At 37.0% G+C, this 17010-nt stretch overlaps 1 protein-coding gene across 1 annotated transcript in view; it reads left to right on the top strand.

The window, feature by feature from the left end:
* LOC133525563 (connectin-like) overlaps window positions 1-16689 on the top strand; it is a 31120-nt gene extending 14431 nt beyond the window's left edge. Inside the window, exons 2-3 of the mRNA XM_061861861.1 lie at window positions 9933-11005; window positions 12501-16689. Of these exons, the coding sequence (XP_061717845.1) occupies window positions 9952-11005; window positions 12501-12955 (1509 nt within the window). The 5' untranslated portion in view covers window positions 9933-9951 and the 3' untranslated portion in view covers window positions 12956-16689. The remainder of the gene's footprint in view (window positions 1-9932; window positions 11006-12500) is intronic.
* The last annotated feature ends 321 nt before the right edge of the window (window positions 16690-17010 follow it).

Genomic DNA, 17010 nt, shown 5'->3' with positions numbered 1-17010 from the left:
GATTAAATCAAAATACGCAATCTAAAGGAGATTGGAACCATATCATATCGGAATGGATATTAGACCCGTATTCGATAAGTATCACATTATATTGTCGGAATTGGCAACCATATTAGAATAAAAAAAAGCGCCACGATTTTTCAAAACTGAACCCACGGCACTTTAAAGTAAATATTTGTTGTTACGGATATTTTCAGAAATCCCGAAGTTGAACGCTAACAAGAGCGCCAATTAAGAGCTCTTAGCGAAAATGTACGGCTACAGCTTACAGCTTTTATTATTGTACAGAATACCAGCCTTTATATTAATGCTTTTACTCGAATCGGGATAAATCGCTTTTTCACAAAAAATATTTTAAAAAATCTCATCAAGTTTTACAATTCAAAATACATTTAGTATGAAACCATTACATTACGGATTCAAAAATTTGCATTAGCTATATAACTATATTTATTTCAGTTAACATAATTTATAATTTATGAACCTCCAGGTCTTTTTGTTGTATTTTCCTTTTGTTCTGGTACATCGTTTGTATTGCATTGTTGATATGTTTATACGACTGTTTGGTTTCTAAATAAATTAAAAAAAAAAATTGTTTCACCTCAGTAGCTCGAATGAACAAGGGCATTTCGCTGCTTAAACAGTGAGTAAAATGCGACTTTGCACATTGTTGTTCAGTGTATTTTTAACAAACTACTAATCTGCAATTCCCAACGGGTCTTAAAAAGTTTTTTCTTTTTCTTCAAAAAAGGTTTGGATTGCACCGGTGTCGACCGACGTTTGTTATTTCTATATTATTTCATGGCCTCCTGCCGCCATCTTGGTCCGAGTACATCGTTTTTTCTTGCTAATAATATATTGTATAATTAATTTTGTTGATATTATCGATCTCTAACTGACTCTAGAAAAGGCCCTAGTGGCTGCCAATTCTCTTTAACATACTCGTAATAATATGATTTCACTGAAATTTTTGAATTCGTGTAATTAAACTGAATATGGCTGCGTATGCGGTGAAGGGTTAGGGTAGGAAACACGACTATAAAAATGATGCAAAAGGATTACATACACTTAAGTTGTATTTTTCCCTCTAATCCGTTCTCACTGCAAAGGTGACAAGTTGTGTGTGTCAAAGATCAAGTTATTTACATGTCATTCTTTTGATTCCTTTGCTACTTTTAGACGTTTTTAAAAAATAGTTAAGGGTTGAGCACGTCTTATATCAATGGCCAAAACATTCCATATCCTAACAGACTGGAAAGTGAAGGATTTGTTGAAGCTCTTAATAGATCTTAAGTCCTACGGAGAGCCGGCGTGGGTGGAATCGAAGTCTACCTCATGCGACGACAGTTACGTTGGAGCGGCCACGTTTCAAGAATGGTGGAGGGTCGAGTGGCTAAGCGCGTCTTTTATTCCGAGTTGGAGGAAGGCAAGCGAAAGCAAGGCGGACAACTCCTCAGGTACAAGGACGTGCTTAAACGCCATATGAAGAACTGCGACATTGAGCCCCTACAGTGGGAAAAGCAGGCCGCCAACCGCCCTGGGTGGAGATCTTTGATTAAAAAACATACGGATATTTTTGAATCCCGTCGTCAAACAGATCTGGACGACAAGAGGGATGAGCTGAAAGCCCGACCACCAGCGGTGATCAGCTATAATTATATTGATGGTGTCCTCTCGTGCCCGTTGTGCGCACGGGTCTTTGCCAACAAGATCGGCTACGTCAGCCACACGAGAGCACATGAACGCCAAAAAGGAGTTGAAGCAGTCGCCGTGGCCGAAAACGGTCGGGAGCATATATACTTATACTTAGATATAATTAAATTTATTTATTTATTTAATCTTTATTGCACAAAAGAAAACCTTATAGTACAAAAGGCGGACTTAATGCCATGAGGCATTCTCTACCAGTCAACCTTTAGGCAAAGCAGAGAGATTGTGGGCGGTGCTACTTTAACAACAACAACCAAATAGAATACAATAACATACCATACATACATAATACATACATACATAAATATACATACTTATATTTCTTATAATATATACATAAATAACGACAAAACATATAGAGCTTACCCATACATTATTATTTTTTCATTCTGCTAGCAAAGAAAGCCCGTAAGGATTTTTTAAATGCAAACTTATTTTGAGCATTTTTGATGCCGTAGGGAAGTCCGTTCCAAAGACGGGCCGCCTGCACGGAAAACGAATTCGACATGAACCCAGTGCGGTGAAGAGGGATAGATAGAGACATATTGCCGGAAGATTTAAATGATAGAAACGAGACTTAATCGCGTATTGAGTTTTAAATTTACCTCCGAGGTTTCGAGGACGGCGTTGTCCCCGTGTTATCAGAGAAGACTGGCTAAAGTTGACATCTTCTAGCCGCGCTAGTATTTCAAACTACCCGCACTTGGTCTTGTTTATCCGCTTGAACGTTTTGCGCACTATGTTCACTTGGCAACTAATCCCAAGAATTGGCGTAAGCACTTTTTACGAAAGCGACTGCCATCTGACCTTCCAACCCAGAGGGTAAACTAGGCCTTATTGGGTTTCATCACGATGATTTCATTCACCGAAAAGCGACTGGCAAATGATATTTCGTACAATAAATTCCGAAAAACTTATTGCTACGTGCCGAAGTTTGAACCCGCGACCTCGGGATTGCAAGCCACACGTTCTTACTGCTAGGCCACCAGCTCTTCTCTTACCACTAGACCACTAGTGGTTCTGTGAAACCTATCATATAACCGTGAAAATATATGTGGCACTGCCCTGATTTGACATGAAGAGAAAGGTACCTTATTATACAGGGATGTCACGTTTCCGGCAGATTAAACGAATGTGAATTATAGAGGACCTTACCGATTTGACTCCCTATGACTGTATGTTATGAGGACCTCTAATTTTAGAGATAATGCATTATCGACATTTTGATTTGTATACAAAATAATTCAAAAACTAAAGGCTAGTAAATCAACACAGCCATGCCGTGTTGGATTTTTTTTTTAATTTTTAATTATTATGTTACTCCTCTCTTAATATACTTACCTATTGAATAAAAAAGTACAATATTTTGATAAACCCAGAATATCTTTCTATTGAATACGTGTACAAGATGAACAATAAATAAAAAAATAAAAATAAAATAAAATATATTATTTAATCATTTGCATACTTATTACCTGTAAATAAATTTAACTACAAAGAACTTTGATAGATATGCGAATAAAATATTATTAGGGACAAAAACAAAAATATGCTTATATCATTTGAAAGGTTACCTATTCAGCGTCTGGTGTAGGAGTCATTGTTTTTTTTACATTTCAATAGTAAGTATGTAAAACCTCTGCCAATTATTTTTCTTGAAAACATTTTCATTCAACATCAAAACTGCTAAAAATATCGTTTTAAGCATTTAATAAGCAAGTTATATTTTCTTAAGAATCACTTTTACGATTATTTTCTTTCTTAGTGCGACACATCAAAATTAATGCGTACAGCGAAACCAACAAAAAATCCTTTAATAACATTAAAACAAAAGTAACTGACTGGCCAATTGCCCTTCCAAAGTCTCTTTCCTTAAATAAAAACGTCAAAAATGGGTGAACGTTAAGAAAACTTGGTCCAAAACGACTCCAGCTACTTTTGTCTCTTAAGGTGCAGTCAGTTCTTTTTTTTAATACTACGTGGTGGCAAACGAGCATACGGCCCGCCTGATGGTAAGCAGTCTCCGTAGCCTATTGTACGGTCACGTCTGAAAATATCGATAAGAACCAAGTACCAAAAATATGTAAAGACTACCTTAATAGGGCAATAAGGACGTGTATACATATTTTTGGCACTCTGTTCGTATCAATATTATTATACGTGACTACGCCTGCAACTCCAGAGGAGTTACATGCGCATTGCCAACCCTAACACTCCTCAGCCTCGTTCAGCTCTGGCAAACTTACTCACCGGCAGGAACACAACACTATAAGTAGGGTCTAGTATTATTTGGCTGTGGTTATCTGCAAGGTGGAGGTACTTCCCCAGTTGGGCTCTGTTCAAGATTTGGAATGACATCCGCTGTGCTGTGCCCTACCACACAAAGCGAGATCACATTCACAGTTCCCATACCTCTCTTTTGGACGTAATTTAAGGACATACCCGGGTTCAGTAAATCGTAACGCTTTTTTAGATCATGATTTGGTTTCCAAAAAGTACAAACAGCAATCTTGAGGCCATTTTATAGGTTTAATTAATTCGCAACCTGATTAAATAACTTTCGCTCGATAAAAAAAAGAAGGACTAGGCCTAGCCAAAATGCCAATCGTTTGCGCCGTAGCAAACGAAACCGTAATGCTCTCTATCACTCTTCCTTATAACCCTCACTATTTATTCCATGCAACAGGGAGACATTAGCGTTTCGTTCGCTACGGCAGCCATAAGTTTTACGCGGCCTTATCTTCTCGTTTGGCGGGATTCTTTTTTTCTAAGGGCCAACACACATACCCCGATACGACGTCGTTTCACCTTGCGGCGTCGTGCAACGTTACGGCGGAGTATGGCGTAGTATCGGGAGTGTGTTGGCCCTAATAGTTTCCTCGTACGCACGTTCCGACACGCTATCGATTACGTCAACTCAAACGCAATCTCGCTTACACCAATGTCAGTGCGAGGGAGATGCAATGCGAGTTATTTTACGCAGTCGCTAACGAATATATCAGTGTCTCGTAGTAAGGATTCTGAACTCACGGCACCTTAAGAACTTGCCCGAATTGAAATTGCAAGCACGCTCCCAGTGGCGAAATTAAATTTAAAAACAAAAGACGGATACAATTCGTTAATCTCTCTTCTGTTTCCTTTGCGCACTTCCTTAAAACTTTTTGAGGTTCTTTTTCTCTAACGCGTGTTTTAACGTCTTTACGATGGGCTCGTAAGCTGAAGACGCCAGATTCCGGCCTCGGCCACATCTATTTCATATATAAGATATAACATCTATTTTAGTTTATAATTTATATATACATGCATATAGTGTCACTAGGTAGGGGAGATCGGGGCTAAAAGTGCGGGGGTAATTTGTTTCGATTAAGAGGCTGTCAATACCTAAAGCGCGCACACTGTCTATTTGTATCGGAGTAAATGAGATAGCACTGTCGCATGTTACTGGGCCTGGGCAAGGGAATAATAAGAAAAATATTTAAATAAAAAAAAAGTGGATTATTAGTGTAATATTTTACTCAATAGCGGTTTAGATATAAATGTTTTGAAATTGTGATTTTAATTGCAGACCCATAAGTCAAAACAATAAAGACATAAAACCGTTTAATTGTGATTTTAAGACCAATCTTTGCAATTATTTTCTATCGAGCCGTTTTCGTTCAATCATGTATCGAGTACAACCACGGTCTTTGAAATATAATTAATATGAACATATATTTTTCTTACATGACTAAAACAAATAGTCTTTCTTAAAAAACTGTTTAAGTAACATCAATTTCAAGGACATTGGGTGTTGACAGCCTCTTAAAATAGGAACGCAAGTAAGCAACGAAGCGATTTGTATGATGTTTGATCGCAGGTTAGGATACTATGTCTTACCATCAGGTGTGACCGTGGTCAAACGCCTGCCTATCCTCCTTAAAAAAATATATATTGTAGGGGCGATTTTAGTTATTTCCATTATGGTAGAATAGGACAACGATGGCACAACATACTGTATGAAATTAAAATATTTTTTTTACGTTTATTTTATTTTACTCACTATTAATAGTTAGTACACAAATATTTCGATGAAGTACAAAACACTCTTTTAGCGTGCGAGTACAGAGAATTTAATTTGTGACGGATAAGTTAGAATTTGATGTGGGGTACTTTAAAAGTCTAAAGAAAATATCGCGAAAATATATTTAAATTTGAATGCCGAAAAACAAAGTAAAAAAGTCGTTTCTCTAAGTTCATTCTAATCATTCAGAGGGTAGTTGGTAAATAATGAATAAACACGACTGAAGTCACTGTCCGTCCGTTTAATTAAACAGAGCGTCAAGGGATCACAGAATTCAATCCCTAATAATCATTTGGACAAAGCTATTACCTTTTTTGTCTCGCTCTGATTAGGGAGCTCATTTGAACAATGGAAAAGGACAGATGTTTAATTAACAGCGAACGTATTGTCACTGTTCCGTTTTTCTTAGTAATAAGCATTTCGGGACTTTTGTGATTATGTTTCCATTTTTGTTAAGAATTTTTGGTAGGGATTTTTAATTAAAACAACCTTTCTTTATTTTTTTTGTGGAATATAGAAAATACTAAATGAAGGAGATCTTTTTTTATCTATTCGTTAATTTAATGCTATAATTATTTGGTACACTTATCATTGAAGAAATACTTATAATTTACGGGGAGAATTAAGGTCATACTGAGCAACATGTACTATGGGACCAACCCCGAAATTGCGAAAATTGGCAGTTTCATACATTTTGGTTGTCTGACCTTGACATTTTCTATGGAGGAGTAAAATTGTTTATCGCGATTTCGGGATTGGTCCCATAGTATAGTAGAATAACCTATATATTCGGCCCGTAAATTATTGCAGGTGACTAATTAAACATCCTGTATGTTTTTGCGGTTATCATGCGGAAACGGTGCGAGTCTTTACTTAGCCGCTGGCGAATAGTGACAGTATAAAATAAAATAATAAATAAAAAGAATAAATATTATAGGACATTATTACACAAATTGACTAAGTCCCACAGTAACCTAAATAAGGCTTGTGTTGAGGGTACTTAGACAACGAATTAATATAATATATAAATATTTATAGATACTTAAATATTATACATAAAAAACACCCATGACTCAGGAACAAATATCATGCTCATCACACAAATACATGCCCTTACCAGGATTTGAACCCGGGACCATCAGCTTCGTAGGCAGGGTCACTACCCACTAGGCCAAACCGTTCGTCAACATCATTCATCATTCATTTCATCATTCAAGTATCATGATAGCGTTGTTGGATAGGTGGAACTCCCCCTCTGCTTCAGCGGTGGACAAAACTCGACACTGTAACGAAATATGTATGTTAAAATTAGTTTGTAATTCCACTAACACTATTTTTTATGTTAAATGTCAGTGTAACTAACATCTTATCTTATAATTTTCGGGGGCCTTTGCATACACTTTGACCCATATGAATATTTTGTGTAAGTGTTCCCTTAGTCTTTAGAACGCCAATAACTCTTAAAGGCGTCGTTACTAGTCGTGCCCACAGCGCCAAGGACACGTATAGGTGTTATGGCGGACGCTGTAAAAGTAACCTTCACACTTTTGTGTATGGTTTATATTAGCTTCCTTGCGCCCGGGAGCTTGGCGTTTGAGTGATGTTTGTGTTTATGATAGAAAGCGTTCAAAGGGTTACGAAAGATCAACTAGTCAAGAGCAAGCAGAAAACTCTTTTATGGGAGAACAGTTGCTAAAGTGTCCAGCAATAAATAACAGTTCCAAATCTCTCCAGAGTGGCGCTAGAGTAGCTAAGAATTTAGCTGTTATTGACTGAGTGAAACAAGTGCGCTGTCAATTATTTAAAAAAAATTATCAAATATTCTAAGTATTATGGCGCCACCTATTTAAGGCTTTTTGACGGACACTTTTTCATCCAAATAGAGTGTTCTCCTTACCCTCCAAGTCATACCATCAAGGAACTTGACAGGTACAGATATGGTTGTCATCATCATTGGCCTTCGAGTCTATTACAGACTATACAAGCAGTGTCAGGCAGGGCGACAACATTTTTCATCGCTGTGTAAGCCAATACGGGAGCGGCAAACACGCCCACAAGCCTGGCAGTTGTAGTTTGCCCCTGCCGAACAGGTGTCAGGCTGATGACGCTTGGCCCGCTTACTTGCGAGTGTCTTAAACCAAGCGTCGTCGTGAATTTTACGTCCGTCGAATATCAGTTTGCGCCACTTGACTCTGTCCTCGGCAAGCTCTTCCCATTTGTGAACCGGGATGTTAAAGGCGTGCATGTCTCGCTTGGCGCAATCCTTATGTCGTAGCATTCGCCGACCGACGCTTCTCTTGGCATCAGCAATGGCGCCAAGCAAAACACGTCGCGGAAAACGAGAAGGTTGCATTCGATGCACATGCCCCAGCCAACGTAAGCGTCTTTGTTTTAGCAGCGCAAAGAGGCTGGGCAGCTGAGCAAGCTCAAGCACCCCCTCGTTCGTGACCCTATCCCTCCAGTGTATGCCCAAAATGTTTCGTTGGTTGTCATACGTCCCGTATATACGGGGCTGTCACCGTATTTAAGTATGGCGTCCCGTATTTTTAACTGTCCCGTCCCAACACCGCTTTATAATACCTACATAAATGGTCACAATCATACTATGTAACCAGTTTGTACATGTACAAAGTGATATAGCAGTAAAGCTATGTGAATATGTATTAACATCTTTTCAAACAATAGTACACAATTGATAATTTCATCGACAAAGCAGTGATTGCTTTAAGTTTCAGCAATTGATGTCTGCCTTTGTATAAAATATAAGAAATATACGCTCTTGCACGGAATTGTCCCTATGATGGAATTGTCCGCATTCACCTTACATTAACATTTCGAGTAAGGCGGCGTATATTGACTTACGTAACAATAAACCGTTAACGACCGGACAAAATTGTTAAAAAGAGTTAAACAAGCCGTTCTTTGTGACTCAATTTAAACCCACTTTGTGACAGTATCATCGTAGATATTAATGGATTTAATTACTTTTAATTGGACATGAAACACGACCAACTGTTGCATATGCCGCCATATTTATGTTAAGACCCATTCACCACACGCCAATGAACACTACTCCAGTCATTTTACCAGGAGTATGGCTGTATGGCGTATTGAAAAAACAAATGAAGTATCTATTTATTGAAAGCAATAATATTTATTTATTATTTATATATTATATATGTTAGAAGCCGATCGTAAAATCAAGCAGGTCGTGAAATTCCAAGTCGATGGATATTTCTGGACAGTTTGTCCTTTGGGGATCTGAATCTCTATCCTATCTACATATTAGTTTAATGTGACTACCGTCAAACCATTATACAGGATCATTACGATCTGCGTAATCTAACGATCAGCCGCCGACATATAATATATTCGAATCCCGAACCCAGGACCATCGGCTTCATAGCTACCTATGAAGCCGATGGTCCTGGGTTCGGGATTCGAATGCCTGCGGTCACTACCCACTAGGCCAGACCGGTCGTCGAACCGTGAACAGTGAACTTTCTGTACGTAGTACTATTATTTATTCTGTGGCTAAGTTTCATGTTGTTTACGCATGTCGTTTTAAAATGAGAGCTTAACTTGAAATGTATGGGAGCGGCGTTTTGGCGGTGGGTTCGTGAGCCTCGGACGATGGAACAAGGGGTCAAAGGTTAATGTCCTTAATTAAAGTAAAGTAAAACTCGGGAAAACACCCCACTTTTACTAAGTGCAATATACCTACATCAATAATTATACGTAGAATGTATGCAAGCTCCGTAATAACGGTAATTTTCTATTAATGACTAGCAATAATAGACTGAATTACCGTAATTGCGAATGGCTCATGGCATTTTAATACACCCACACTATTTGTTTTGAGGGTTTGATGTTTGATGTAGCTCTACGTACAAACTAAATAAGTTGTGTAATTAATCGTGTGTACCTAACATGGATGATTTACTTACCTTACAAGTGAAGTATTTATAGGGAAATGAAAAAGATAACTTTTAACTTAAACTATCTCTCTATAGACGATTAGTCATATGTTCGGTTTTATCAAAATTAAAATGTTTAAATGAATATTAAAACTAAGTTTCAATGATGTCAGTTAAAACCGGGCTTTTAGTTTTCTCGCTCACAAAGTAAACCTTCTTTCAACCTTTTTTTTCATTTGTTACAGGTTGTGAAAGGCGAAGGTTATGGAGTCCGTAGTCCAATATTTACTCCTAGCTCTGGCTCTGACCTCTGTGCAAATATCCTTCACCGAGAGCCGGCTAAATGAGAAACGCCGCGATAAAACTGAAAGGAGACACCACACGGCCCAGCTCAATGATAACATCTGCGACATATCCGACAGAGAATCCAAAGTGCATTGCTATTGTGATAACAATGAAGTAAAAACTGCAACAAAAGCTGATTGTTGGGTCTTCAACGGTGGCATTAACGAAACTGATCTCATTTGGTCAAGTTTCAATTCACAACCACATCTAGAAAAACTCAACTTCAACGTTAGATCAAATGGCGCTTTGAAATTCATCCCATTACACGTGATACACCATTTGAAGAAGCTCCAAAAGTTGTACATTCACTACGCAACCATCAGTAAAATAGAGAAGAGGACGTTCTCAAACATGACCATCTTGAGAGAGATAATGCTGACGAATGACAAAATAACAGAGTTAGATTTTTCGTCGTTCACCAACTTACCGGCGCTTGTGAACCTAACTGTAAAAAATAACAAAGTGACTGAGATTCAGCGCGACGTGTTTGTGGATTTGCCGGCTTTGCGATACCTGGATTTATCGTTCAACAACATTAATCTGGCTCACGAAGGGTGTTTTGAGCATCTGACGGTGCTGAGCGATCTAATCCTAGAAGGCAATTCGATTACCGTGCTCAGTAGAGAAACTTTCCGTGGGCTAGCTAATTTGACACGTTTGGATCTCAGATCTAACAAGTTAACAATGATCGGAGATTTCACCTTCGCCGAATTGTGGAATTTGAATGAGCTCCTGTTGGATAATAATGAGTTGGAATATTTACGTGAAAGAGCTTTTGACGGGCTCACTCTGCTTCAGAAATTGTCTATGACCGGGAATAAATTGAGGTCTATAAATGATCGGCTTTTAGAAGGCGTTAGGGGACTTGAATTATTAGATTTGAGGAACAATGAGCTTGAGTTCTTTACGTTGGATACGGTTAAACCGATACTCGACAACTTGAAAGCGAAGACGTCGGTCCTTTATCTGAGCGGTGAGTGATAACGATTTAATTTCATTCCTTTCTCAAATAACATTTTATAGAATGGCATTCATAATTTGATCTGATCGAATTTGGGAGTCTATTCTACAAGAAAATTTGCTTTAATTCGCTTTGGTTTGCCTTTCAATTTGGTCTGTTAGCGTTGATGGAGTACTATTGTAACGTATTTGGCGCTGTAACAAAGACAGAAAATATTTCTCGTCATAACAATGAAATAATATGATTTTTTCTAACAAAGCACAATGAGGCAAACAACAATAACTTTATTGTAATCAAATCATACGAATCTTGTATTTGGCGCAAACGTGTTATTTAGGAGAAAATGACGCATACTTGAGTGCTTAGCGCGCTCATGGGAAGATAAACAACTATTATTTCGGCCAAACAATGGCGCAGTCCCCGTAGAGCTCTAATCCCCTACAAAAGCACCCTCCATATTAGAGACAATTAATGAGTGTAACAACTCTCCCTTTAGCAAGCCAACAAAGCCATAATAACAGCGTGTACAACAATGCAATGTGTTTAATTCAGTCAACAAACAGAATTTGATAAAAACGATAACTTCATTACTTTTTTCGCCACGCGCCTGTTCACCGGGGAATACCCTATGCCACAGTAGTTTAATTGAAAGATATGCCTTCCATTAATTTCACTAAAAATTTTCAGTTAAATTTATTTAGTAAACAACTCTTTTTATAAACTGTTGGCCAGGAAAGTTAACTGTTATTTATATCAAAAATATTGTTATAACTTTTCTTATACCTAGGGACGTATTAATCACAATCGTTTATATTTTAAAACATTAAGAAGGCTTAAGGAAGATTAAGGAATAAGAAAAATATCTGTTTAAATAAATAAGAAAAGAAGGAAAGATCTTGGTCCATTTGTGGGATAAAAATATAGCTTTATGTTGGTACTTATAAAGAACATAGATTACTGTATAATGTAATAGAAATTATAACAAAAGTTAATCCTTTAGACATGACATCTGAGTTAGTCAAGCGTATTAGGCTTTGTATAATACTAACACCACTAGCACTAAAATCTTTGCGGCCTCTATTCATTCATTACAAAATTGTAACATTTTATAGCATTATAAAAAAAATATCAAGGAAATACGCAAACAGCGTAAAGCCTAATAATTACTAAAACTAGTTAAAAACTGACCTTTTCTGCGGCGCAGCTGTAAAACGAGTTGCAAAATTACATGGACTCACGATGAATGGAATTCATTCATAAAGTGGCCATGCACTTTTGCAGCTGGTTAGAACTTTGTACGGTCGAATACAAAAAAAATCACAAGTTAACGTTCTAAAAAATCAAATGACACACCTCTAAGATACAGAAAATAAAGTTGTGTGTAATCATATTTTTAGAACTTTGGCTTGTAAAGATGACTGTGAACTCGACCGTACCCTTCATTGCTATGTAACAAACGTAATAATCTGCACTTGTTTCACAATTTAATAAACGTCTCTCTCCACAGGTAACCAATTAACTTGCGACTGTCGCTTGTCGTGGATCCACGTACTGCGAAACGAGACAAAGAGCGAACCGCTCATAAGCGCGCTAGAAGACGTGACCTGCATTCAGAAACCTCGAGAACTCCCCAACAACATCCCCCAAACTTTCGACCGACCACACAGTTTCGAAATAGAAGCCAACGCTGACGTATTCCAGCAAGACGAGGAAGAAATCTACGAAGAAGCCAGTCCGGCGTACAAACTGGAAGCAACCGCTCCACCCACTGTTGAACAAGTTGTAGTATTCGATATCCCTGTGCAAGCGTTAACGTGCTCGCAAGAATTACCCCAAAACGGAGAAGACTCGTTAATGTTGTCGTCAAAAGATGAGAGCTACTGGCGACCGAGCTCAAGCTTCAAAATCCTTTCAAACCTCTCATTAGTTCTCACTCTAGTCACTATAAGTTTTTTAAATTAAACGCAAGCGAAACTGGACTTTAAGGGAACAATGTGTTGCGCTTGCTTTGTAAGATTTGTAAGTCTGCCGTTTCTTCTGTAGTTTGTAATGATGAAGACTGGTTAATTGTATTTAATTAAATTATTTCGTAGCGATAACTTTGGTGGTTGTGAGTCGGCAATACGGTGCAACTGCTTTAAGTCCAGTGAGTTCAGGCATCGCGGACATTATTGTTATTTTTAGTTCGTTTTAACGATACAAAATAATACAACGCATTATCAGAAGCGTGTTGAAAACTTTTGTGCAGAAATACACGTTTTTAATTGTGCGTTTTAGACCTATGTTCGTAATAATCATTAATATTTTTCTAAGTTGTTTAATCAGGTTTCAAACCGATTTAGTGACTAGAAAGGCTTTAAGATTGCTATTCATACAGTATAATGATCTGAATAAGCGCTTCAATTTTTCAAAAACTCTGGTGGCTGAACACACTGCATCATAAGAGTTGCTCTGAAATCTTAGAAGAGTAATGTTGGTCAATTTTTTTTTCACGTGATCTGGTTTCCTACACATTTAAATGTTCGGGTATTTTGTGGTTGAAATTAAGATCGTCAAATCGTTATGCAATTATTTTAAGGCCCTTCGCATACGTATGAAATTAGTATATGTAATTAACGCTTTTTAAAATTAACCAAAACAGAAAAGTAACAAGAAAATGTTTATTGACCTAAGTGTAAAATCCTAAATCATGTAAAAATTAAATATAAGTTTGAAAATCTGAATAATTTTCCATCTTCAGGACCTTTATAGTTGTAATATATTGATTAGTTCTCCTTAGTCATCTTCATCTTCCTCGCGTTATCCCGGCATTTTGCCACTCACGGGAGCCTGGAGTCCGCTCGGCAAGTAATCGCAAGAATTGGCGTAGGCTAGTTTTTTTCTAAATCCATAGCCTCCCCATGTGAATTTGTTCTCCTTAGTATAATAAAACTTGGTTGTTACTTGGTTGTATGCAGAATTACCGCTAAAGTTGAGAAACTGTGACGGAGCTTTACTCAGAAACTAGAGAACTAATTTCTAAAGCTTGGCTTTGGCGTACTTTAACTTGATTAACCCAATATAAGGCAACTGTTGTACATAGAACAATATTTGGAAAATATTAGATGCTATCATATAAGTCTTAAGAGCCCGGTAACGATTTTAGACCAAAAAATTTAAATTGATAGATTTAATCGTTGGAATTGTACACCTTTTGTTACGTAATATCTAAATAACAAGTATTGGTTTCTATTAGCACATTTTTTTCATCTTGCCTTTTAATAATGAGGTCGCAAACGTGCGTCCCCGGTAATAGGTGACGAGAAGGGATAGTTTTTAAAAATTCATCAAAAAATTATGGTAGTAAATTATACAAAATGATGTATAAGAACAGTTTCAGCAAATGTTGTAGATTGTTTAAGTATCAAAATTACGTTTAAATTAAGTCAATTTTCAGAGAAATTGTCACTTGTTTTGAAGTAATTTCTGGAGAAAATTGATTTCGTTTAACTTTCATTTACACTACTTCAAATTTATAATAAGAAAAATGTATTTTATAAAAATTGAAGTACAGGATATGTGTACATTACTAATTAAGTGAGTCTGTTTATAAAAAAAAAGATTTATTATAATGAAAGATAACAAGACGTGCTAATAGAAACCGGTACCAATTTTATGCCCTAAATCTATCAATTTGACATTTTTGCGACTAAAATCGATAACGGCCTCTTAAAGAATAACGGTGACCCGCTATAAATATTTAAAATGGTAGAAAAATGTTAATTTTTTAAAAAACAGTCTCGTCAAAAACCCTAGAACATGTAAATGTAATAATATATGATTTTAATAGTTTATACTAGTTTAATATTGCAGACTAAAAATTAAAAAATAAAATTGTATCTTGTGGTATTTTTACCCATGAGCGAGAATTCAAGTATTGAACCAAAGTCTTTTAAGTTCTATAAATCACTTATAACACTTGACAATATATAATATTATACATAGTTGGATTTTCTGAGGTGTTTTTTTTGGATTTAAACCCGTAATCTGTTTAACACTAGTTATTTGTTTTACAAGGGGGCAAAGTTGTTGTTTAAACGCTCGTGCAAATATTGATACCCGAGCAAGTGAGAGATTCCACAATTCGAGAAGTGAAATCTTGAGCGTTGCGAGGGTTTCAAGGCACGAGGGTTAAACAAACTTTGCCTCCGAATGAAACACAATTATTATTTTTACCAGAAACTAACGCTAAGACAATACTAACTATGAAATACGAAAAAACTCAAACCAAATCAAATCCAAATGAACGTAATAAAAAAAATATTATTGAAAAACCATCATTTAAAAGTCAATTCTACCAGCTAACATGAGGAAACAACTCAAAATTTGATTACTTTGCCCCACATGTGGATAAAATGCAACTTTCTCATTCATTTTCCAACAATCAAGAGTGCCATTACCAGTTGGTGTGGTGAAAAAGGTATTGTTTCTTTTACGCTGCGGTTACTACAGCGGTATGGGACCAGGGGGCCTACCGCGAAAACCGAAATTCGCAAATTGCGGGAATCTTTCTCTCTTACTCTTACAAAGACTTAATTAGAGTGACAGAGAAAAATGCCCGCAATTGACGAACTCCGATTTTCGCGGTTATAGACCATGCCCGTGTTATCTTCGAATGAGGTGTTACATGAATTTGAACCTTATCAATAGGACAATGAAATTGAGGTAAACGGGTTTGTTCCCGTTCACTCATGATGGATTCAGTACTTATAGCAGTAGTAACCGCTGCGTAAAACAAACAATACTTTTTGTTTAACTGATTAGGAGTTAAAGTCCAGAAAATCACCTTAGAAAATTCCAAATATTTAACATTTTAACCAAAGGGGTATTTTATCGTCAGTTGTCAATAAGGCGCTATTTCCATAAAGCTTCAATTTGAAATCAACCTTATCGACAACAGACAATGTGGCAACTTTTAGTTAAAAACGTCACACATAAGTGCCCCGTACCACAGAATAAATAATAGTATTATCGTACAGAAAGAAAACTTCCTACAAAGCCGCAGTTTTAGAGCGATTCATGGCCGAATAATGTTGTCCCTTTCTAATGCATGGAACTATCGCTTTCGGCTATTTAGGATTGTCAAAATTCATGTTATTATCTTATCTGTGGTTGTGCACGCAAAGGAACGTCAAGTTTTTTTTATACTACGTCGATGGCAAAGAAGCAACCACGCCAAGTTTGCCAACCCTAATAATTGCTCGGAGCAATGCTGAGCCGAACGGAACCGAGAAAAGCCGAACTCTCTAGTTTCCTCCCCCTGTCCGTACTTCATACTCCCAGTAAATCCCGATTAAAATAGTTGTTGTAATATATTGTACTGTAAGCTAGAAAACTATTGTCAATTCTGTGAATTACTTGTATTTCTTATATTTATTGTATATTTAGCAAGTTATACCTATAATTTGCGCTGCTGATATCTGTCTGTGTAAGTCATAGTGTAGGAATATTATAATTATCCAGACCTAGATTTTGTCATACTAAGATTACCAGTGATCGGTTTTAATTATAAGACCCCTTGTGTACATCCTTATATTTAATAAGAGCTTTATTGACTCAAATTAGGTAAAATAAGAGCTGTAAATATATTACCTAGATTTAAATTAAAAATAACCATCAAATTTGGAATGAGAAAATAAAGTAAATAATTAAAAGTACTTAGAATTTTAAATTCCAAACTTACCTATAGGGTCAAGGAGGGAATAGTCGCTTGGTGGAAAAAAGGCAGGTATGGGCGATATTTGGGCGACTGAGCCACTGTTCGAGATAGAGGCGATATTTGGGCGACTGAGCCACTGTTCGAGATAGAGGCGATATTTGGGCGACTGAGCCACTGTTCGAGATAGACGCGATATTTGGGCGACTGAGCCACTGTTCGAGATAGAGGCGATATTTGGGCGACTGAGCCACTGTTCGAGATGAGCTACTGTTTCCGCCTTGACTTATACCTACCTCTCGCGTCGAAAGATGATGAATAA

Source organism: Cydia pomonella, chromosome 15, assembly GCF_033807575.1.
Source record: "Cydia pomonella isolate Wapato2018A chromosome 15, ilCydPomo1, whole genome shotgun sequence".
NCBI lineage: Eukaryota > Metazoa > Arthropoda > Insecta > Lepidoptera > Tortricidae > Cydia > Cydia pomonella.
Note: the sequence above shows the minus strand (reverse complement) of the source record. Positions and strands in the feature narration are given on the sequence as shown.